This window comes from Dermacentor albipictus, chromosome 5, assembly GCF_038994185.2.
Source record: "Dermacentor albipictus isolate Rhodes 1998 colony chromosome 5, USDA_Dalb.pri_finalv2, whole genome shotgun sequence".
Lineage (NCBI taxonomy): Eukaryota > Metazoa > Arthropoda > Arachnida > Ixodida > Ixodidae > Dermacentor > Dermacentor albipictus.
The window spans coordinates 9,377,217-9,400,869 of record NC_091825.1 but is presented as its reverse complement, the minus strand read 5'-3'; the positions used below and the strand labels follow the sequence as shown (position 1 = coordinate 9,400,869).

The following is a 23,653-nucleotide window of genomic DNA, read 5'->3' as shown; positions in this document are numbered from 1 at the left end:
GCAAAATGTGGGGAATGCGGCTTAACGCTGAAAAGACGGTCTTTCTTCGCTTCACTCTTACACATTAGGTTCGTTGCCTTTGCCGGAACAAACAAAATATAGGTATTTGGGTGTCACAATTACTAACAATTTATCATGGAATTTACACATTGATAATATCTGTTCTTCGGCCTTGCGTAATTATATCTTTTTCGACATAATTAAAAATTCCCCACCTAACGTAAAACTGCTTACTTATTATTAATTAATATGCATGGGTTGTTTGGGACCCGTTTACTGATCAAAATATTAAATGTCTCGAAAGGGTACAGAAAAAAGATGCCAATTCCGATATTCAAAATTCTCTCAATATGATTTCCCCTCACAAATAACGTGTGATAATGGCATCGAAGTCTTTGAGCAGCGAAAGAACACTTAATAATTCGATTTCTTTCCATGCTTTTTAATGGAGACTTATCAATTAATCCTGCATTCTATCTGTTTAGTGTAACGTCTAGGCATACTCGACCCCATCATCCAAATTCACTAACGCTTTATTTTGCACGGACGAATGTGTTCAAGTATTCTTTTTTTCCCCGAACAATAACAGATTGGAATACCTCATTGTTGAGCACAATGCGTTGGCTGGTGAGTTGGTGCGAATCCATGAATACTTTGTTTAGCGCAAAACAACAAACACAAGAAAGACGACAGGACAGGGCGTCTCGTCTTTCTTGTGTCTGTTGTTTTGCGCTAAACAAAGTATTCATGAACTCGTTGCCTGTTTCAATTGATTGATTCATTGTACTACTGTTGTGTCTTACCACCCTGCTTGATTGAATAATGCATTGTATTATTGTTATGTTTAATCACCCTGCTTGGACCTGAACTAGGTCTGCAGTATGAAATAAATAAATAGAATAAATAAAATATACATATAGTTCAAGGCTTAGAAAATGCGTACATGAGAATATTTCGCAACTCTCAAATGTTCCTGCTCTTACACTAATATTTATGTCCATAGCGTAATCGAACTGCGTAGGTGAGCGCACTCAAGAAAACTGTTGGTTATGTGCCCGTCCAAAAAGCAAAACATGTGGCAAACTTCTGTTAATCTTCATCTTATCGTCAACCAGAGGCAATTAGTTTTCGTGCGTCTCCAAAAAAGAAAAACGAAAAGAAAAGGAAATGCATGCACGACGGCATATCCTTCCTATGCACACCCCTGCGAGCACTAAACGAGTGAGAAACAGGCGGTCACCCTTTGAGCGATCAGTAACGAGATAGCCATCAGTTTTGCGAGCGCAAGAAGCCAAAACCGCCTGTGGAACAAAACCCAAACCACCGCCCGCCCGAGCACCCGCCCGCCCACCCACCCACCCACCCATTCACCCACCCACCCACCCACCCACCCACCCACCCACCCACCCACCCACCCACCCACCCACCCACCCACGCGCGCGGTAGTATATAGACGGGGCGGAGCAAACTAGCTCTAAAACAAACAGTGCAATGAAAACCAAGAGAGGGAGGCGCGAGAAAAAATTCCCTGTCTTCCTACATAGTGGCAGCACATGCCAAAAAAAAAAATAATTAGGAAATAGGCGCGCTTTTTAAACGTACATACACCGCCGTAAATACATGGCATCAACCATTTTGTGCTTGTTCGCGGCGCCGTATATTTACGTCACTGACCCTCAATGGGTTAAAGCTGCTAAAGCTGCATTTGTGTCTGGAGCTTCATTTACAGGTATACTAGTATGGCCAGGTATCCAGCAAATCATTATATTGTCACGTGGTAGTGACGGTGAAGAAAGAAACAATACGGTGGAATACAAAACTAGCTTTTATTGGGCGAACCTGTGCCCACAAAAACAGGCTACACTTATAGCACAACGATAGCGGCGAACACGGTCGGCGATCGTCGGAAAAACTGATCAGCGGGTCAAGCGCGTCGGCTTTTATAGATCAGTCATCGAATGTTCCAGATTAACTGATGGGACCCGCATGTCTTCCACAAAGTTCTACACCATTCGTGTCACGCGATGAAATCTGATAACACAAGGTTCGGCGACAACAGACACGCGGATAGAAGCGTCGATAACTTTCCAGAAACGTCGGATACATGCAGGCGCGTCCCTCGCTGTGCGATTACAGTTGTTAAGCGGCGAAATGTGGTTGCCCGATAAAGATAAGTACACGTGCCAATATGTAGCCCTCTTTTGTAGGCTAGCAATAAGCTGATGATGAGAGTGTTTATAACTGGATTCTTTCTCTGTTTTTCTAGATGTATGGACCGGACCACACTTAAGGAGTCTGTGTATATTACCGATTGATAGATTTGTTTCATTGTTATTTTTTTAATGGCAACAAGTATAGCATGAGCTTCAGCAGTGAAGATACTTATGTGTTTGTTTAATCTTCAATGGGCTACAAAATCTGCACCTAATACAGCACATGGTGATGTTTCAGCAGTTTTCAAAGCATCAGTGTAAAATTCCGGCTACTTGTACTAACTCTGTAGTGATAAGAAGTGTTGTCGTACAGCTTTTTGAGGTCTATACTTTTTGTTTGTTTCTGTGAACAAGAAGTCGCAATATATCCGGACAGATATATCCGGAGGATAGGAACAGAAGAAAGATAAATGGAGAGGGGGACAGAAAAACGCAACTACCCATTTCTCTCGGGTAGGTCAGTTCGGGAGTGCCATCTATGTGAAGTAGAGGTCAAAGAGGTGTGTTGCCTCCGCCAGGAGGCCTTAAAAGTCCGAACATCCGGCACTGGCTCAACTCCCAGGATCTCCTTTACCCCAGACACGGCTAAGCCGTGCACGACTATACGTGGGAGGGTCCAACCCTCGTGTGCATGTGGTACATGGTGTGGCAGCACACCAAACGCCTGCTGACAGACGCCCCTGCGGGGGGAAGCGCCTGTTCGAGGTGGCAAGATAATCAAAATGGCGGTGGTGGTGGCTTCAGTCAATGCCGTTTCAGAGTTTAGGACACGGCAAACAGTCTGGAAAATCGGACGGCGAAAGGTTTTTGGGTTTGAAATTTCAGACGTTCTTATGCATTCACTGTATGGGTACCATGGTGGTGCTGAGAAGGCATCCGAATTATCAGGCATGTCCGAAAGATCAGGCGCCCGGAAAATCGGTCATTGACAGTGTAATGCCGCTCAGTCGACATGAAATTTGACAAATGAGCCCTGTGATCATGCTTCATCTCCAAATGTGCTTATTTTCAAACTCCCATTTACTCACTGAGCACAATGTTTTATGACTGAGTAAGGAGCTTTATGACATTTCCTGCCCGTGAGGTCTGTGGTTATATGAAAATAAATTTCTTCACTTAATAAAAAAGTTGCAGTTTTGCCCAAAAGGCGAAGCATCCATTGCAATAGCGAAATAGTACACAGCTATATGAAGTAAGAATGGTACTGTTATCTTTTACACGTCGTATAAACTCGGAAACATTCACCTACTAACTGAATTAGCAAGTGTGGTGTCCGTGCGCACCAGCAAACATGAACACACCACACTCGATAAGAAAAGACACTCGCTGCTGGTGTCAGCCAGTGCGGCAGCAGCAGCGAGCAAAGTGTGCAATCTATTGCCTCAACACAAGAGTGGCGAGAACACACAAAGCTGTCTGCAGATTCTTTTCAAGATATGGCACGCGCGACCGCATGCAGTCGTGCAAAGTACACACTTGTTGGCAGAGACGAAGCTGCCCGCCTCCTTCCCTCCTGCGCTGGCCTTTATGGCGCTCCATAGGTTGAGCTGCGATCGTCAGTTACCTTTGCGCGCGGTCATGAAATGCCCAGTTGCTGCAGCAGCACTACATCTCTGCCCTCCCATCCTTCCACGGCCTTTCGAGTGACAGAAAGTTTACTCTCCCCTCTCTTCCTTCGTGTGTGCCAGATTAAGCCCCGATTGTCGGCTTCCCTGGCGTGTTTTCACTCGTACATACGACGTACGATGCGTGGAGACAATGTTATCACCCTTGGTTTTTATATGGAACACCACGGCGACACTGACGGCAAGAATGCTTCTGGAATGTCCACTTAATTGCTCTCGCAATTAAAAATTACGTTCTAGGGTTTACGTGCCAAAAGCATGATAAAATTATGAGCTGCACCTCAGTGCAGGACTGCGGAATCACTTTCATCACCCGAGTTTCATTAATTACGTGCATCTAAATCTAACTATACATGAGCTTTTCTGCATTTCATCCACACTGAAATGCAGCCAGGGTCGAATCAGTAATCTCGACCTTGGCAGCGCAACATCATAGCCACTGGGCTAACAAATCAAGTGGTTACATAGAAGATACATTAAATACATGTTGTTTGTTGCCCTCCTAATGCTGGCACCTAACACTAGCAAAAAATACAGATAGCAATAAAATAGCGCCACGCTAGGCGAGCACGCACTCAGAGCGTGAGCAAGAGCATGAAAATGAAGCTATTTTAGCCCGAGCATAGCACACGACAGAGACGAGTCCCCTGTCTGAAGTCGCCAGAGCGCCGTTCGTAGTGCCGTCGTTGTTTCTGCACAAGGCTAATAAGCAAAATTATATTTTTAAACTGTGTGCCATTATTGAAGGACCTCAGTACATGGAATGTCATCCACAGCTTAAAGTTAGTGCCCAATAACATGACAGAAGTTCTTATCTGATGTCATCATGACCATGATAATGCTCCTCGAGCCAAATGCAGGACTCTAATAATGAATAGACAAGTAAATAAAATAAACAAAAAGACAATAAACAAAATTATGCAGATTCCATGCACTGTGGGAATCAATAGAAGTGAAGTTTTCTGTGCTGTTTTCTTTGTTTGGCGATAATTACGAGTGATGCTGAGGGTAAATGTTTAATTGCTTCAACGTTTAGTACAACACAAGAGTGGTGAGTTGATGTTAAGAGTCAGTGCTATAGTATGTCACTGTGACGTTACCTTGCGTGCACCACTGCTGTTTGTCTGCGTAGTACACAGAACACACAGGGAGAGGTGTTTGCTGGAGGCGTTGTTGTGTGCCATGCTTCATAACCTCTGGAAAGTTTGAGCATATTCATTGGCTCAAACGGCACATCGCACAGTGGCAGAAGTATTAAACTTTAAGTGAATTATGGGGATGTACATGCCAAAACCACAATAGAATTATGAGGCACGTCATAGTGGTACATTAATTTTGACACTGTGATGTTCTTGATGTAATTCATACACTATAACACACTGTGATGTTCTTGATGTAATTCACACACTGTGATACACTGTGATTACATACACTGTGATGTAATTTTGACAATTTGACATCTCGTTCGGAAAGACTTCTCCAATGCATGAGACAGGCAGCTGAGACCATGAACTGTATGGTGTACTTCCCACCATACGTGACTAATGAATTCACAGTAAGCCCTGAAAGTTATTTCATTTTCTTGTTTTCTTTTTTTCCACATTACCTTTAGGTGCTGTTCAAATTTGCGGAAAATATATCACGTATCTAGCCGCGTTCATGGCCACTTGCATATGGGAGACTCCGAAACCACGATGTTAGAACCATTGATAAATACAATGTCGTGCCACCTGCCGTGATCAGCAAAACCCATATACCACAGATAATTCAAGCATGTTTTCAGGCATTTCAGATATACTAAACTGACTTAAACTTACTCTACCGACATTCCTCGCGCTGACTTTCTAGTGAGAGCCCCCCCCCCTCCCTCCCCCAAATAAGTTGTACATAAAGGAAGAGAAAGAAGTGATGAGAAGGTTTGCCGTATCATGCAAACAACAATAAAAATAATGTAATGACAACAGTTGCAAATTTCAAATAACAATATTCACCAAAAAAAAAGAAAGGAAAAAAGGACTTTGTTAGTGTCCATTTATTCCTTCTACATTTGCACTTATATTCGTTTTCGCGGGTTCCCGTTTATACTCCTGTAGATCACGAGCAAGCATTCGCAACAGTGAAAGGTCGTCGGTACGCCTGTTGGTTTGCCTAGCCATGTTCGCAGCCGCCTGCACACGTGAGCTTCCAGAACTACAAGGCCAGAACTGTTTAGAAAACGTTCTAAACACATCTATCGCAGATAAATCAAAAATTTTTAGGCACGTAGGGCCCTCTGGCCTGTACTTGTTGGCGATAAGGTAGCCTCGCCACCTACGGGATTATCTGACTGAGCTCGATTGTCTAATGCTCGGTTGCCATAGTCGGAAGTTCGAATCCTTCTTTAGGATTTTTTTTTTCTTTTAAACCTGACGATGGGAAGATTGAATTTCCCCTCCTCCAGTGCCCATCTGCAGGCTTGGAGTGATGCCTGACACCGGCAGAAGATGCCGAGAGTCCGTGGGGCTATACTAATCCAGGTAGAACCAAATAAGGAAGGCCCACTAAGCTTCAACAAAGACACTCCCTCACCAGAATAGCAACCAGCTTCCCTGGTGCAGTATTCAGCTGCTACCTCCCTAATGATTCCTACAATTAACCCATGGCTCCCAGTCCCCAGCAGCTGCAGAGCACCTGACCAAGGCGGTGGTCAGACCTGTAACACAGCAGAGGGTGCTAAAAATCTCTGCGTCCAGACAGGCCACCAATGGAAACTGACCAAAGCAGAAAGCTGGGCTAGTTGGTGTATCATCATTATTCAAAAGACTAGCGCAATATAGCAGGGACAAAGACAGAGAAGACGACTGGACGAGCGCTCGTCCAGTCGTCTTCTCTGTCTTTGTCCCTGCTATATTGCGCTAGTCTTTTGAATAATGAGGAAACTGACCCTTGCAATGTTTAACACCCGAACCCTCTCGAGTGAGGCTAGCTTAGCAGGACTCCTTGAGGAATTATCAGACATCGTCTGGGATATCATCGGCATTAGTGAGATTAGAAGAACTGGTGAGGCTGATACATTGATGAATAACGGACATGTCCTCTGCTATAGAGGTCTCCCAAATAAGAAGCAATACGGGGTAGGATTCCTAATCCATAAGGACATAGCGGGCAACATTGACGAATTCTACAGCATTAATTTAAGGGTAGCTGTAGTCATAATCAAACTTAATAACAGGTAAAATTAAATTATGGGGTTTTACGTGCCAAAATCAATTTTTGATTATGAGGCGCACCGTAGTGGAGGACTCCGGAAATTTTGACCACCTGGGGTTCTTTAACATGGACCTAAATCTAAGTACATGGATGTTTACGCATTTCACCCCCATCGAAATGCAGCTGCCGTGGCAGGGATTCGATCCCGCAACCTCATGCTCTGCAGCCCAACACCATATACACTGAGCAACCACGACAGGTTTAATAACAGGTATACATTAAAGGTAGTACAAACCTACACTCCAGCATCCAGTCATGACGATGATGAAGATGTTGAATTAGCAATGAGAAAAGTGCAAACTCAGTATACTGTATTAATGGGCGACTTCAGTGCTAAAGTGGGGAAAAGGCAGGCTGGTGAACAAGCAATTGGCAGTTACGGCGTCGATTCCAGGAACGCTAGAGGAGAGATGCTGGTAGAATTCACAGAAAGAAATAAGCTTCGAATAACAAACACCTTTTATAGGAAGTGTAGCAACAAAAGGTGGACCTGGAAAAGCCCCAATGGTGAAACGAGAAATGAAATTGATTTCATACTTCCTGCTGACCCCAGCATAGTGCAGGATGTAGAAATGAGAGGTAAGGCAAAGTGCAGTGATCATAAATTATACAAAGGCTAGGATTCACCTAAATTTCAAGAGAGAAAGAAGAAAATTGGTCAAGAAGAAACAGGTCAACCTAGAGGCAGTAAGGGTAAAAGCAGACAAATTCAGGCTGGTACTTGCAAACAAATATGCAGCCTTAGAACAGAGAGGTGATGATGACATAGAGTTAATGAATGAAACCCTAAATAGACTGGTTTCAGAGGCAGCAATCGAAGTGGGAGGCAAGGCACCAAGGCAACCAGTAGGCAAGCGCTCCCAAGTAACAAAGGATGTAATAAAGAAACAAAGAAGAATGAAAGTGTCCAACTCAAGAGATAACATAGAATTTACGGAACTGTCAAAACTAATCAACAAGGCGAAAATAAGTGATACAGTTGAATCCACTAATAACGATATTGGTTTTAACAATATATCGGTTATAACAATGAGAAGCTGCTGCACCGTCAACTGTTTTATGTTTTCCAATGGTCAAATAATTCGCTTACTACAATGCCCTGATGCCGCACTATCGGTTATAACGCTGAAGTTTGGCTGCTGGGTGTCCGAGTCGAAAGGTAGTGAAATGCGAAATCCTTTAAAAGAAAAAAAGAAAATGAGAAATTCGAGCTGCTGTACGATGGGCCGCTGCCCCAACAGCCGCCGTGCGCTCATTTTCTAGCCATCACCGCATGACTCTCTCCCGTTGCCCTTCCTCCCCTCCGAACACAAATGCGTTGCGCGCACAGCTCAGCTGCACCCACAGCTCTATGCTGCCCCACCCTCCGAAACACGAATAGACCGTGCCAACTGTGCTGCTCACAGGCTGCTCGCATGTTGCTCGCTGGCTCCTCATTCAGCGTTCTGCAAACAGCTTAATCGCTCGCATTGGTCTTCGTTGTTTGCATCGAAATGATTCCTGGCCACACGGTTTCTCGCCGCCGAAACAGAAGGTGGCTGATTTGCCCGCTGATCATCGGCAATGTATGACGTTGCCAGTGAAAAGAAAGCACGCAGCTGTAGATTTGGAAACTAAGTGCTTCGGACCGATAACCCGATCGTTGCGACTGTGCTTGCATCAGCTGACAGGCTGCCATGGTAGCATTCTCGCAATTTTTAAAAGGCCCCTTTTGGGGTGACCAAAGTGATGGATTGATGGTACTCGCATATTGCTTGCCACCCGTGACACCTCTTTGCAGTTGTTATAGAAGTGCCATTTTTTAACACCGACAGCCGCGGCTTGTGACACCCGATCGGAGTGCCCAGGAAGCAGTTGAACGAGTGAACACAATCAGCAGCCGGATGGAGGAAGGTGGTGGGGAGGGGCACTGGCCTCCCCACCATTATAGTGACACGTGAACTCGTTTATCTTTTACGGGTGAGCGCTTTTACCGTCTAAGAAATGTTATCGCTCAGTGCAGGACGTGTCTACATGCATATGAAGTTTCTACAATGTTATCGATGCTTCTATCCGCTGTCTGTTGTCTCCGAACCTTGTGTAATCTGATTTCATGCGCGACGTGAATGGTGCAGAACTTTGTGGAAAACATGCAAGTCGCAGCGATTACTCTGGAACATACGACTGATCTATAAAAGCAGACGCGCTTGACTCACTGATCAGATTTTGCCGATCGCCGACTGTGTTCGCCATTTCTTAAGTGTAGCCTGTTTTTGTGGGCACAGGTTCACCCAATAAAAGTTAGTTGTCTTTCACATTATTGCTACTGTGTTCTTCATACGTCACTCCACGTGACAATAGTTTTCTCACAACAGCTCTCCTATCCCCTATTTTTTTTCATGCAACCCGGTTATAACAACTATTGGTTATAACGATGAAATTTTCCTCGCACCTGAACATTGTTTAAGCCGGTTCGACTGTATTCGAAACTATGACGTGAGAAAGACTGAAGCTGTAAAATATGAACGCAGCTTGAAATCAGTGAGAAGGGAACTTTTCATAGGACAAACCAAGATGTATGCACTAAAGGATAAGCAGGGTAATATCATCAGCAATCTCGAAGATATATTATTTATTTATTTATTTATTTATTTATTTATTCATTCACAGGATACTGCAGACCGGACCAGTCCAAGCAGGAGAGGGTACATACATTTGTTAGTAAGCACTATGCCTTAGGATCAGCAACAATGGTGACGTTACAATTTACATCCAGAAAATATAACAAAAACAAAACGAGGTTACAAAGCAAATGCACTTTGTGAGAGTTCATGCCCCAAACACAGGTACATAGACAAAGAAGCACACTATGCACAGTTAATAAGTAGTCATCATTTCTAACCATACATATACATACATATATATAGGCTCTCAAAAAGTTAGTAAGAGCAGTGGAAGCAGTGGAAGCAGTGGAAGAATTCTATACTGACCTGTACAGTACCCAATGCAGTCACGAAACCTCAATTAGAAACAATAATGAACAGGATAAAGAAACTCCTCCTATAACTAACGATGAGATCAGGAGGGCCGTGCAAGACATGAAACGAGGAAGAGTGGCAGGAGAAGATGGAATAACAGTCGATTTATTCAAAGATGGAGAAGACATATTACTTGGAAAACTGGCGCCTCTTTAAACGAAGTGTCTATCGACGTCAAGGGTCTCAGAAAACTGGAAGAATGCAAACATTATACTAATTAACAAAAAGGGAGACGTTAAAAATTGAAAAATTATAGGCCTGTTAGCTTACTCCTAGTATTATATAAAATATTTAGCAAAATAATCTCCAATAGAATAAGGGCAACTATGGATTTTAATCAACCAAGGGAACAGGCTGGCCTCTGGAAGGGATACCTTACAATGGATCCTATCCATGTCATTTAATCAGGTTATCGAGAAATCCGTAGAGTAACAATCAGCCGCTCGATATGGCTTTCATAGCTTACGAAAAGGCATTTGATTCAGTAGAGATACCAGCAGTCACAGAGGCATTACGTAATCAAGGAGTACAGACTGCTTACGTAGATATCTTGGGAAATATCTACAGAGATCCCACAGCTACCTTAATTCCACACAAGAAAAGTAGGAAGATACCTATAAAGAAAGCGGTCAGACAAGGAGACACCATCTCTCCAATGCTATTCACTGCATGCTTAGAAGAAGTATTCAAGGTAATAAACTGGGAAGGCTCAGGAGTAAGGATCGATGGCGAATACCTCAGCAACCTTCGGTTTGCCGATGGCATTGTTTTATTCAGCAACACTGCAGAGGAGTTACAACAAATGATTGACAAGAAGGAAAAGGATTAACCGAGGGGCCTGATCTTTTTTATTAGTCATATCATAAGAAGCAAACAAACATTGACACCAAGGACAACATAGGGTAAATTACTTGTGCTTAATAAATGAAATAAAGCTATGATTAATTAATGGAAATTAAAGCGGATGGAAAAACAACTTGCCACAGGTGGGGACCAAACCCACAACCTTCGCATTTCACGGAGGTTGTGGGTTTGGTCGCCACAAAAAAAAAAAGGTTGCGGTAAGGCACTACTGTGAATGTAAATGTTCTGCAGTTGTCCATCACCAAGCAAACTGACATTTGGTCTTGAGCTGGGATCTCTTCAAGGTCGCTTTCAATGAAAAGTCCCAAGTTACTAGCTGTGTGAGACTTCCCCATTTTAGCACATGCCAGTATATGCAGAGGCCACACAAACTGCTTGTCCATAATGCCGCAAGTGACACATACATAACTCATGTGAGGTCCAACCATCGGTCGTGAGCAAGACTAACTCAACTTTGCTTTTTAGAATCATTGCTAGATTGCATTTTACCTCTTCCTTTTTAGTGCTGTACAGCCCCGGAACGATCACTCTCGAAAATGTGTGTGCTGCATAGTCCGGCATGTTGAGGAATCCAGGCTCCTATACAATGGAATTGGGATGCTTACTGCGTGTGATGAACTGGGCAACTAGGTTCATCATCGCTTGCACTTTTGGAGAAGTCACCTTCATCTTAGGCTTAAAGTTGTTGGCCACAGACAGTTCCGAGTTGAGGTTGCTTGCATTCTAGACCGACCATTCTATCGGCTGTTTGGCGCTCGTGGAATGTCTCGTAGATGACTGGATGCCTCTTTAAATGTGTCGCTAAAGCTGTTATCTTACGCGCCGGTGTCCGTTGCACCGCATTGCATTTCAAACAGCGAGCCTCATTAGACGGGGAATTCTGATGAAGTGTTGCTTCCACATTGGATTGCCAGTCGTGGCAGTGCTAGTCATGACATTGTAGAAGGAGTACAAACAGCGCACAACGGTACGCTTTCATAATGCAAGAAAGGTGTGCAAGGCGTGCAGACACGGACACAAGAGAAGTGGACAACACAAACGCCGACTATCAACTGAAGGAAGCACTGAGGTGAAAAAAGAAAGAAGACACAAAACTCATCTGCACATGCTCTGGGATAGTCGCAGCATGTGTCAATCAGGTACACGCGCCAGTGTACGTGAGAGATAACTGTTAAGGCAATTGACCTCTTTCTTATGTAAAATAATCGAAGACTGACTCATGCATGCACTTCCACCGTTATTGATATGCCATGCCTCGACCATAAGACGCAATATCTTCAGTCTTATGCCTGTACATTATCACGCATTCATCTTACTCAGGCGTGCAGTTATAATCTTGGCAATGTAAGAAAAAAATCAGAAGGCGATCCACTCGTTAACGACCTTTTATGTTCCCTTAGCCTCTTATTGATACACCACCCCATTTGCCCTACGTAGAAATGACCACAGCTAAAGGGAATTTAATATACCACACCCATATACCAGTCAGTAAAATTGTTGTTCTTGGTGTGCTTCACTGGACAACCATGTGTTCTTTTTTTGCCTTTTAGCTGCTTCTTCTTCCTTTGTAGGACAGCGCATATCTTACCTAGCTTATTGGGAGCAGTGAAAGCAACATTAACAGCATATCTACTTGCAACTTTTTTAAGCCTGTGCAATACTGAATGAATGTACAAAATGGCTACTGCTCTTTTTTTGCTATTACTGTTTTCTGTAATCACATCCGTCCCCCTCGAAATCGACTTCTTTAGGTGTTCAGCCACAGTGGCCATTGCCATGCTAGAATAACGCGCTTCTAATAGGTGTCGGACCCGTGGATTAAAACTGGCGCACATTTTGTGCATGCACAATATGGTGAGAGAAGACTTAAGGCAAGACAAGACGATTTCATTTTTCGCTGCTTTGGAATGTTTGGACTGAAAGTTTAGCAATGGCTTCGAAGATCTAGGGTAGTACTGGCAACACACGTGATTTTGTTCAAGACCAAGGAAATGTCTAGAAACTCTATAACGTGTCTCTGAGAAAATTCCTTGGTAAACGTTTATCCTCCTTCATTAAGCTTAAATTGCTCACTTACTGAGGTAGCAGCGGAATCAAATTCGTCCGTATTGCAGAAAATTAGGTGATCATCAGCATAATGAAATACCTTAACCCCTTGAGGGTCAATGAAATAAATATACGGTGCCCTGAACGAAGTCCAAAATGGTCGATGCCATATATTTACGGCGCCGTCTGTATGTTTAAAAAGCGGGCCAATTTCCCAAGTTTTTTGTTTTCTGTCATGTGCTGCCACTATGTGGGAATACAGGAAATTTTTTTTGCGTGCCTCCCTCTTTCGGTTTTTGTTGCATGGTTTGTTTTAGCGCTAGTTCGCTGCCGCGCAACTATATAGTACCGCTTGTGCATTGGCACGCACGCGGGCGGCTGGCGGTTTGAGTTTTGTTCCACGGGCGGTTTCGACTCCTTGCGCTTGCAAAACTGATGGCTATCTCGTTACTAATAGCTCAAAGGGCGACCACTTGTTTCTCGCTCGTTTATTGCTCACGGGGGTGTGCATAGGAAGGATGCGGCTGTGCATGTTTGTTGATATATCTATGTATTTTTTGAGACTCGCGAAAACTACCTCTGGTTGGCGATAAGATGAAGATTAGCAGAAGTTTGTCGCACATTTTGCTTTTTGATGGCCACACAACCACACAGTTTTCTTGAGTGTGCACGCCTAGTATGCAGTTCGATTACGCTGTGGATGTATATATTAGCTAGTGTAAGAGCAGGAACATTTGAGTCTGGCGAAATATTCTCGAGTGCGCATTTTCAAAGCCTTCAACTATAACAATGCATAAAATTTTGAATTATTATACATTTGTTTCCTTTTTTATCGTTGTTATTCATGAATGAAGAGTACATATATACAAACGCAAAATATTTTTTTCTCACTTTACGATCACTCTAGAAAAATTACGGTAAACGTTTTTCAACATACCTCCCTAAGAAGGATTGGAATCTGCAATAAAAAAAAAAAAAAAATCGACCCTCAAAGGGTTAATTTAACCTGCTGGTTATCTTGATTAATGTCAGTGTTGAATTAACGAAAACATTACATTAAGCCTGCAGGACCTCGCCACTGCAAGCGGTTTGTGCAGTACCTCGTGCTGCTGGCTCAGCTGCCGCAGTAGGGTCCACAGGGTGTGCTGGGCTTCAGTGCAGTCGCCCTGTGCTAGCTGGATTCGCGCCTCTTCCAGCCGCCACCGGCTTGCCTGGTCAGGGGCACAGCACTCCAGCTGCCGCAGTGCCACACGTGCCAGCTGTAAGATGGCAAGAGGCACAATGCACTCGCCCCACCACCATGACGGCAGCATAGAACTTGCAAGCTTTCCCTGGCTTGTCCAGGCCTTGGTTGACTGCTTCACACGTCTGACAAATGCAGACCAGTTGGCAAGAGCTCTAATGCTATAAAATTTGTCAAGTACATGAATGCATTTTCTGATGCAGTGTTTGAAGACCAAAGAAAGCTTGTCTACTAGAGGTGTTCATGCTACATGCTTACACGTGAAGGATAAATCAAACTCTAATTCACTGTTTCCCAGTCGTCCTTCTACGCTCTTGACATAAAGCGTGAACAGCAATGGAGACAGGGGACGTCCTTGCTTCAGTTCATGGTGAATTTCCACCGCTTCATTACATTCTTGGCTTTCCTATAAAATTTGCACTCAGTTGTCTGTATATATATCTCCCTTGGAAGCTCCCTGAAATCGTCACCTATGCCTTTGTGCTTGAGGATGTCCCATAATGATTCCCTGTCTACATTCTTGTAGGCTCCCTTAATATCTAGAAATGCAATTCATAAAGGTTTATTCTGAGCTACTGAAATCTTTATACACTGAGTTAGTACAAACATATTATCCTCTAAGCATCTGCATAGCTTGAACCAATTCTGCATTTCCCCCAGTACATCATTTTTCTCCACTCATTGAAATAGTTTTATTTTGATGGCTTGCGATGCCATTCTATATATCGACACGTGTACTTATTTGTCTTTCTCCGGTGACCGTTTTTCACAAATGTTAAACGTAATCTCTTGGCACAGGATATGTCTGCATGTATCAGAAGTCTCTCTAATGTTTGACGATTCTATCCATTGTCTCTTGCTGCCTCGTTGTCTGTTGTTGGCAAACCTTGTGTAATCTGATTGTATGTGCCACATGAATTGTTTAGTACTTTCTGGAAAGCATGCAGGCACCAGCGATTATGCTGGAACCTTCAACGAGTCATGTATAGAATCCAATGCACTTGACCCACTGATAAGATTTTCGACGATCGCTGACTGTACTCGCTGAAAACTGTAACCTGCTTTTCTGGGCACAGGTTTTCCCAATAAAGAGTTAGTTTCGTGACTCACAGTTTTTGCTACTGTGTCACCATATCACCAATGTCACTCTAACTGGCCTGAACCCAAAGTCTTATCCTTATCACCTTTGTCTTTGTAGATGAGGTTTGTCTTGCTTTCACACCATGCAAACAGAATTTTCTTTGTTTTAATCAATGGCATAAGTCAGCAGTCCGCTTTGGAGTGAAATTTTTGATTAGGTGTATTGGAATTTTATTAGTTCCTGCAGCTGTGTTATTAGACATTTTCTGCTGCATAACAGCAGAAAATGTCTAAATTTTCAAAATTTTCTAAATTGTCTAAATGCTAAATTTTCATTTCTCAGGCTTCTTTATTGTTGCTCGATCCAGTGTTGCTCATTTGAGTCTGCGCTGCACTTCCATGCTGAAGTTAGCCCTAACAGTGTCTGCGATAAACCGCAGCGCATTGTCTCTTTCAAAGATGTCAACATCTTCATCTCTTACAGCCGTCTGCAAATTTTTAGTTGGGAGCTCAAAGTACTGTTACATGGTTTCAGAATTTTTTGGTGCCCCTTTGTCTCTTTTGCAAATGTTATGCACCCAATATTCACTTGTGTTTTAATTCTTTCTTGTACAAGCTAACTTGCCACCCTTTTCTTTCTCTGTATTTGTTCCATCTAACAAGCACCTCTTCTTCATATAATCTCAACTTTTTGACTTCTCGATGATCCCTAGACGCCTGCTTATGCTCTTTCCATAGCTTGCTTTATTTCCTTGTTCCATCACTTATGTTGTTTCCTCTTTGCAGTTCAACAGCTTTTTTTCTTTGTCTGTCTTATCTCCTTCTGCATAAGGTATACCAGTTAATTATATTTCCAGACTGTTGTAGGAGATGCCTCCATTTTCTTCTCTGTTTTTTGCGATCCCTTGTTATTTGCTTTTAATTCATTTTAGAAAGTCTGACGCTATTGGTTTGTTTTTTTCATTAGTATCGCTCTCAAATCTTAAGGTTACATGTTTATAATCTCTACCCAGGCTACTTTTTTTTCTTCTTGTTAATCTATCATCATTTGGTCTAGTCATTCGTAGACTGTTTCTGAGACTAAGGCGTGGTTGATACATCATTGCCTGCTTGCCCGTTGCCACATTACCTGTCCATGACACTTACTCTCCCTTTTAACTGCTACAAAGCTCTGTTCATAGCACAGATCCAGAACTAGAGAACCATTGTAATCAGCGTATCTATATAAGTGCTCCACGAGTGCATAATACCTCCTACTAACACCACCTGACTCGATTTCTTGAACACATTCATATAATTTCTTTATTTTTATCTCTACTATCACTACCTGTCTATAGGTAGGCTATCCCAAGCCACATTTTTTGCGTTCCCATGTGCAGCTATCTATATTAAATGCTCCTTAGATGTTTCTTTTACCCGTTTCTACTTCGTACCTCACCTAATTAGCATACCTACACCTATGCCTTTCCTTGACCCAATTATTCTGTTGCACCCTTCTCATAGAAAATTGTCAATAACAGGTGGCTGCTCCAAATATCATAGATGCATTTCAGTTAAGGCGTACATATAAATAGCTTTGTCATTCAGCTACGTTTCCATTTCCAGTCATTTTTCCTGCTTGCGACCACCTTGCATGTTTAAGGAACAAATTTTACTGTTTCTATGGTTATTGTTTGTGCGGCTTTTCTTAACTCCTCGTACAATTCTGCTCCCTGCTGGTGTGTTGCTACATTCAATGTTTAATCTTCCTTCACGAATCCACCTAAATAAGCCAGTGACCGTATTGCAAATCTGACCGCTGTTGCTACACTATTGGTAAAATGCATCCCATCATGGACAAAAGTGCCTTCACGGCCTACGTCAGGGAGTGGTCGCAGTGACGCGTCAGGCAGGGAAGGCAGCGTGCTCTTTTCGAGCACAAATTAAATGCTCGCCACATGTTGCACTGCGCAGGTCTCTGCACCAAATATAAAAAGTTTTAGGAAAATTGCACATATACAAAAATTGAATACAGGTATTGAATTTGTAAAGTGAATTATTAATACTTTTACTATTTGATTTGATATTCGAGTTTTGGGATGCCCCTACTTCATACTAGAACTGAGCTCTAATCAGTACCTGTGTTCCCTCTAACAATGCCAGACCATACTGCATATATATCTTGATTTCTATGTTGCTGATAGCTTGTTACATTCCTGTTATGCAATGCAAGGAGACTCTGGAGCATGTGCATCACTGTATTTTCTTGCCCAACATTCGTAAGCATTAAATTTTGGGAAAAACCTCCCACCATTCAATTCAATGTTCTTTTTCTATTTTTTTTCTTGATTTGATTCTATTCAAGATCTACTATTTGCATGACCCTAGTTTGCAGTTTTCGAATGTCACGCGCTCGGGACACCTTGTTTGATCTTTGGCTTTAGCCTCAAACTGTACGTGTCCCATTCAGCTCTTGTTTGTAATAGTACAATCATCCCACTGTTCTTTCGTACTTGTGCAAGATAAATGCTTCTTTTTTTATGTGCGTGTCTGAACTATCCTTCCTTTTCCCATGGCATACAACAAACGTGATGAATGTCCTAATCACCATAAGCCGTTCTGTATTTTAGTGGTAGGTTGAAGAGCCAAACTTTTTATCGAATAAAAGATTGCCATAAAACACGAGTCGACAATTAAAATTAGAACCGCAGTGGTATTCAGTACAACATATCACTCAACATACATTTTACTGATAAAAAAAATATTTAGACCTTCTTATACTAGAACTGAGCTGTAATCAGTGCACATGCTGCCCTACTAATTTGGAGTTTTCTTTATTAAGAGTAGAATGTGTGGGGATGGAGGTGCGCCCCAGTGCCTTTGTGTGGGATATTCACCTGTTCTGTCATCCCTCTACCTTTCCCCTCGCGACGGCTGTCTATGGTGACCTTTGCCATGAACCGTTGGGGTGGTGGCGCTTGCGTTGCTGCTGTTGGCATTTGACCGCTGTCAGCAGAGCAAGCGCCAGGGAGACCTCTCAGTGATGGCACTGAGTACGTACACGTTTTCCTTTCCTCCACTGGCCCCTTTGTTAGGGTCTCGGACTTGAGCTCACCGTACATTTGCAGGTACGGTGAGCACGTACCTTGTGCACGTGCTCACCGTACACTAAGCCAAACACTAAGCCAAAGAATGGTGTCTAGTGCTCGCACGTGCTCCTACTATGCGAAGCCACACCTATCGGAGGCCCAAGCCGATGCAGATTACCTGATGTGGTGGTTTGTAGGCCCAGGGACTCAGATACAGGCAGCAAAGTCACAGACAGGACAAACATTTATCAACTGATAAATGCGATCTTGTAAAATGTTGCAGTATCTATAAATAAATTTTAAAAAGACGACATACGTCAAAAATAACACTTGCGATGAGCTAGCAAGACAATGAACTTCGTCTATAACAGTCCATGCAGTTCACGCCTCACGTGAGATGTCATAGTGCGTGACCTCACTGATGATATGATGAGTCTTTATGGATGTCTTTGTAAGATATCCATAAAGTACTCACAGTACTTGGTGGCAACGTCAGAGGTGTCAGCGCTTATAGATTTGTAGCGCCGTACAAGTGCATGAGCAGGCCATGAACTGCTTGCGTGACAGCACGGCAGGCCCCACGCCAACAGCAACGTGGCACCAGAGCCACGACCCCAGCAGGTGGGCTGTGCCGGACCCTTTCACATGGCTCGCCCAAACGTCGCAATTTCTACCAGGGTCACCTGCTACCGCTGGGCTCGAATGCTCATTCACCACAGGAACAGCACCAATCCATTCTGTCTTGTGCACATCTCAGTTCTGGCCTGGAGCCCTGGTTCACTGCAGGACACACCAGATTCATCCCGGCTGGTCAGGTAGCACCAACCCGGTCCGAGCCATTTTCCAATGTGAAAGTCACGAGCTTCCATGCATGTTCATCTTAAGCACGTGCATTCACTTCATTTTTGTGGCTTCCATCGGCTTCTTCCAGGTTGCCATATAGTTTCTTAATACTGACACAATGTGGGGCTCCCGCACCACAGGACGATGCGCGCAAAGGTCGGCGCCACGAAAGACGAAGTGCATAAGCTGCACGTTCTTGTTCTGGCCCGCCATTAAAGAGAAGCATCTATTTTGTAAGACTCCGTTTTCAATCTACCTTACATTTTCCTGGTGGAGGTGCTGGGTACATGCTACCACTCCCAGATCGAACACCGCCTACAAGCCCAGTACGAAGTCCGATCGAGCTGACTCCTGTTCACGTACGGACAAGCCGTCGACTTCAAGGATCGCCACCTGAGCACAAGCCTCTACCGAATACAGTCAGAAGGATGAGCCCATCGGTTCCGTCTTCTTCCTTAACAGTACCGAACGAGGTCGTCCTTAACTAGCCGTGAATCCCCACATCCTTCCATGGAGACACCTTCGAGGGTGTTGAGGACTGGCTCGATCACTTTGAGCGTGTCGAAGAAGTCAACGGCTGTACTCAGGAGCACAAGCTACGCAACGCCTACTTTGCCCTCGAGGACTATGCGCAGACATGGTTTCAGAACCATGAGGCGGCCTTATCGACATGGGACAAATTCCGACGGCAGCTAATCAGCACATACGCCAGCCTCGATCTCAAGGAGCCAGCTGAATCTGAAATTAAGGCGAGAGTACAGCGGCCGAACGAAAGCGTCGCAAAGTTTGTTGAAGATATGTGCCGACTTTTCTGACGTGCGGATCCATCCATGCCGGAAGAAAAGAAGGTCAGGAACTTGATGCGCAGTGTCAAGCAAGAGTTATTCGGTGGCCTAATATGCAACCCACCAAAGACCGTTGCAGAGTTTCTCGCGAAAGCCATATGAATGGAAAAGGCACTGCAGCAACGAACAAGGCAGTACAACCGTGACGTGTCGACCCTATCGCATGACCCTCTTGCTATACCCTTTAACAATACTGACGCCTTGCAGGAGCTCATTAGGCTTGTTGTTCGAGAAGAGCTCCAAAAGCTTCAGGTGGCTCCGGTATCGGTACCACGACTTGCTCTGGCTGAGGTCGTCCGGGTAGAATACGGCAGCCACAGCCTCGCCTGTCGTATGTGGAAGCTGTGCGAAGTTCGTTGTTTCTGACTTTTCACGATGCGCGTGACGTCCTGGACTTTCATGGTGTGCGCGCTGTTGAACAAGCAACTGGCGGCTTCAGGACTCGCCCTACGGCATTCATGGCTGAAACACGAACACCCCGCAATAGCGACGTATGGCGCACCGCAGACCAGAGGCCCTTGTGTTTTCATTGCGGTGACGCCGATCACTTCTACAGGGCGTGTCCTTACCACCGGGCTCGGCTCCGTGGATTTTCACTGAATGCGCCGTGCCAACTCAATGGTAAATGCCCCCTGGAGATTGAAGCATACCACGCAGACACCAAAACCTTGTTCTTACGATTCCGTGAACCCCGGCCACCGTCACCCGCCCAAAACAGGTCTTCCAGCCCCCTATTCATGCCGAGCGCAACGAGGCGTCGCTCACCCAGCCCAGCCTTTCGGGAAAACCGAGTCCAGCGACCTGCGGAGGTGAGGTCGCTGACGCTTTGAATGCTGAAGATCCTCCACTACGACGACCGCTATACGACGTAATTGAGACGCAGAAAAAGCAGTGTAGTTCCGTGTCAGTATCCTGTGATGTACCAGTTACCATAGATGACCACGAAGTGAATCTTGGTTGCGAAGTCCGCGTCGCCAATGCCCGAAATGCTTAGCCGTGAGTCTGAAACGTCCACAAGCGTAGGGATCGGCCATGCTACTGCGATGTTCATGTAGTGCCCGTTTTGACATGTCGAGATTAGTGCGAGTGGAGACGTCCAGACTGGCGAGGTGCAAGGAGCCGAGCACAGACCACGTGGTGGGCGCGGCCAATTGCACACTCCGGCTCGACCTTCAATCATTTGCTTTTTGTGCACTTGCTTCTGTATGGTGGATATCGCTGGAGCGGCAGATTTGAAGACGGAGAAATGCGCTTTCCAACGAGACCAAGATGGCGGCACTCAGTCGCGCCGTTCCGGAGATATTGTGGCTTGAAAAACGCTGTCCTTTCTTGATTTCTGCGAGATTTTTCGCCCCCTTGGCTGATAAAACGAATTCTTTAGAGCACTTCTAAGTGGTTTGCAGTGATAATATTTGGGTATCAGATAGAAAGAGGGTTACAGAAACTGAAAATGTGATTTTCAAAAAATCAATTTAGCGGCAATATTTCACGATGCGAAAGCCGCGTCTCCCCTTAAGCAGTACAGCCGTTTAGTAAGTACTTTTTCTGAGCTCCGGCCAACTACGGTTTAACGAGGTTTCACTGTATACGGTGTGACGTGCAAGGGCCGGGGCAAGCGAGCCCAAGACCCAGGACGAGGAGCCACGATTCTTGGAGGCCAAGCGCGGGATCGCCAGTAGTTGACTGAGCGGTGAACAGGTGGCGTGAGTGCGGGGAGGACAGCGGCGCGAGTGTGCGGGGAGAGAGTGAAAAGGGATCGGAGTGTGGTTGCGGGTGTTGCGGGCACGGAAGGTTGGCATTCGGGAAGTAAAGCGGTAGTTCGGGACAACGTGTGGCGTGTCGTCGATCGTGACAAGTGGGGGCTCGTCCGGGATCTACGTGGACATGGAGACAGTGGACGTTTTCGAGCAATTAGTACAGCATCTGCTGGGGCAGACGAGCGGATCCACCATAGAACGCGAGCAAATCGCGGCAGCTGTCAGACAAAGACTGATGGCGGTCGAGGCAGTGCCTATGGGTTTTACGACAACGGCGGCGGCAGTTCAACCGGTAGGCGACTGCGCTCCACGCTCCACAGGAGGTCAGGCAGGTCAGCCCCCAAGGTTTAAGGGGTTCAACGACCATTAGTCCCCCGAGGAATTTTTGGACCGGCTTGAAACGTTTTGTTTGGTCAGCGGTGTCGCAGCTGACAAGAGGCTTACGCACATTGTGCCTGCTGCGCTGGAAGGTAGCGTGAAGTTGTGGTGGCGATTCGTGAACTCGTTTGTGCCGTGGGAGGAGTTCACTGCGGCGTTTATTGTGGAATTCTCCTCCATTAAAGCGAAGCGCCGCTTGAAACAAGAGCTGGAGCACCGGACGCAACATCCCCAAGAAAATTTAAAGGAATTCATATATACCATCGCGGCCTACTACGACCGGATTGGCGGCGAAGTGCCCGAGTCGGAAAAGGTTGATCGCGTGCTGCGGCAGATGCACCCGCAACTCCAGGATTTGGTGGAGGGAAGACAGTTCAGCAGTCTCGCGGAGTTGGTGAAGTCTGCTGACGGTCTTATGGAGCGTTTCTGGAGGCGCATGCACTACAAGCCACCACCACCCCCGACTGACCAAGTCGCGATAGACTTGGCCTTCCAATCGGCTATAAACGTGGCCGGCGTGCCGGGAACGCAACCAGGAGGGTTGATCACAGCGGCTGCCGCGCCATTCCAGTATACGCCGGCGGCATCCCCCTGGCCGTTGCACCCTGCGGCGATACACCCTCCTACCACCGAGACCAATTGCACAGATTGGCCGCATTCGCCACAAGCACGCCACATCTCTCAACGCCGTCACAGCAGCAAAGGTACCAGCCACGTGACCACAGAGGATTCAACTGCTATCGCTGCGGAGGCATCGGTCACATGGCCCGCGAGTGCCCTACAGGTCGGCGTGGCGGCCCACCCCGCTGCTACCAATGCAACGGGATCGGACATATCCGCTCTCAGTGTACGGGAAACGGGGGACGGTAGGTGCTACACCGGCAAGCACCTACAAGACTGCGCTGCAAGTAGCGGCCTTGGCCGGCAACAAGGAGCCTCTCTTGGAAGTGCAGATCGGGAGGACGACGTTCCAGGCCCTACTGGACACAGGCTCGAGTGTGAGCTTGCTTGGATTGCCGGCGGCAAGGGTAGCGGTCGAGGCGGGCGCCAAACCCAAGACACAGGAACAAGCACTCCGCCTGGCAACCGGCTGGTCTCAGTCAACGACTTCCCTCAAGTGCAAAATAAAGTGGGCCACAAGCAGCCGCAATCAACGCTTCCTGTGTGTGCCAGACTTGTGTCGGGACATTGTGCTGGGCAGAGATTTTTTAACAGCAACAGGCATCTCTTTACATGTATCGCTGGGTGGGTGGACAATTGGAACCGATCCACAGTGCATGGTGCCATTTGCTAAGCGCGAAAAGGACCCAGCGACAGCACTTGCAATAGAAGATGGAGAGTCGTACCACTTACACAGCCTCTTTCAAGAAGTGCTTGTAGTTCCAGGCATAGAGAACATACATCAGGCTGGCACCAGGGAACTAC

At 45.3% G+C, this 23,653-nt stretch overlaps 1 protein-coding gene across 9 annotated transcripts in view; it reads right to left on the bottom strand.

Moving 5' to 3' along the window:
* tefu (Serine/threonine-protein kinase tefu) overlaps positions 1–23,653 on the bottom strand; it is a 1,084,056-nt gene that overhangs the window by 343,877 nt on the left and 716,526 nt on the right. For all 9 annotated transcript variants that reach the window (XM_070538252.1, XM_070538256.1, XM_070538258.1 and 6 more), the window contains one exon: positions 14,115–14,273. In XM_070538252.1, the coding sequence (XP_070394353.1) occupies positions 14,115–14,273 (159 nt within the window). The remainder of the gene's footprint in view (positions 1–14,114; positions 14,274–23,653) is intronic.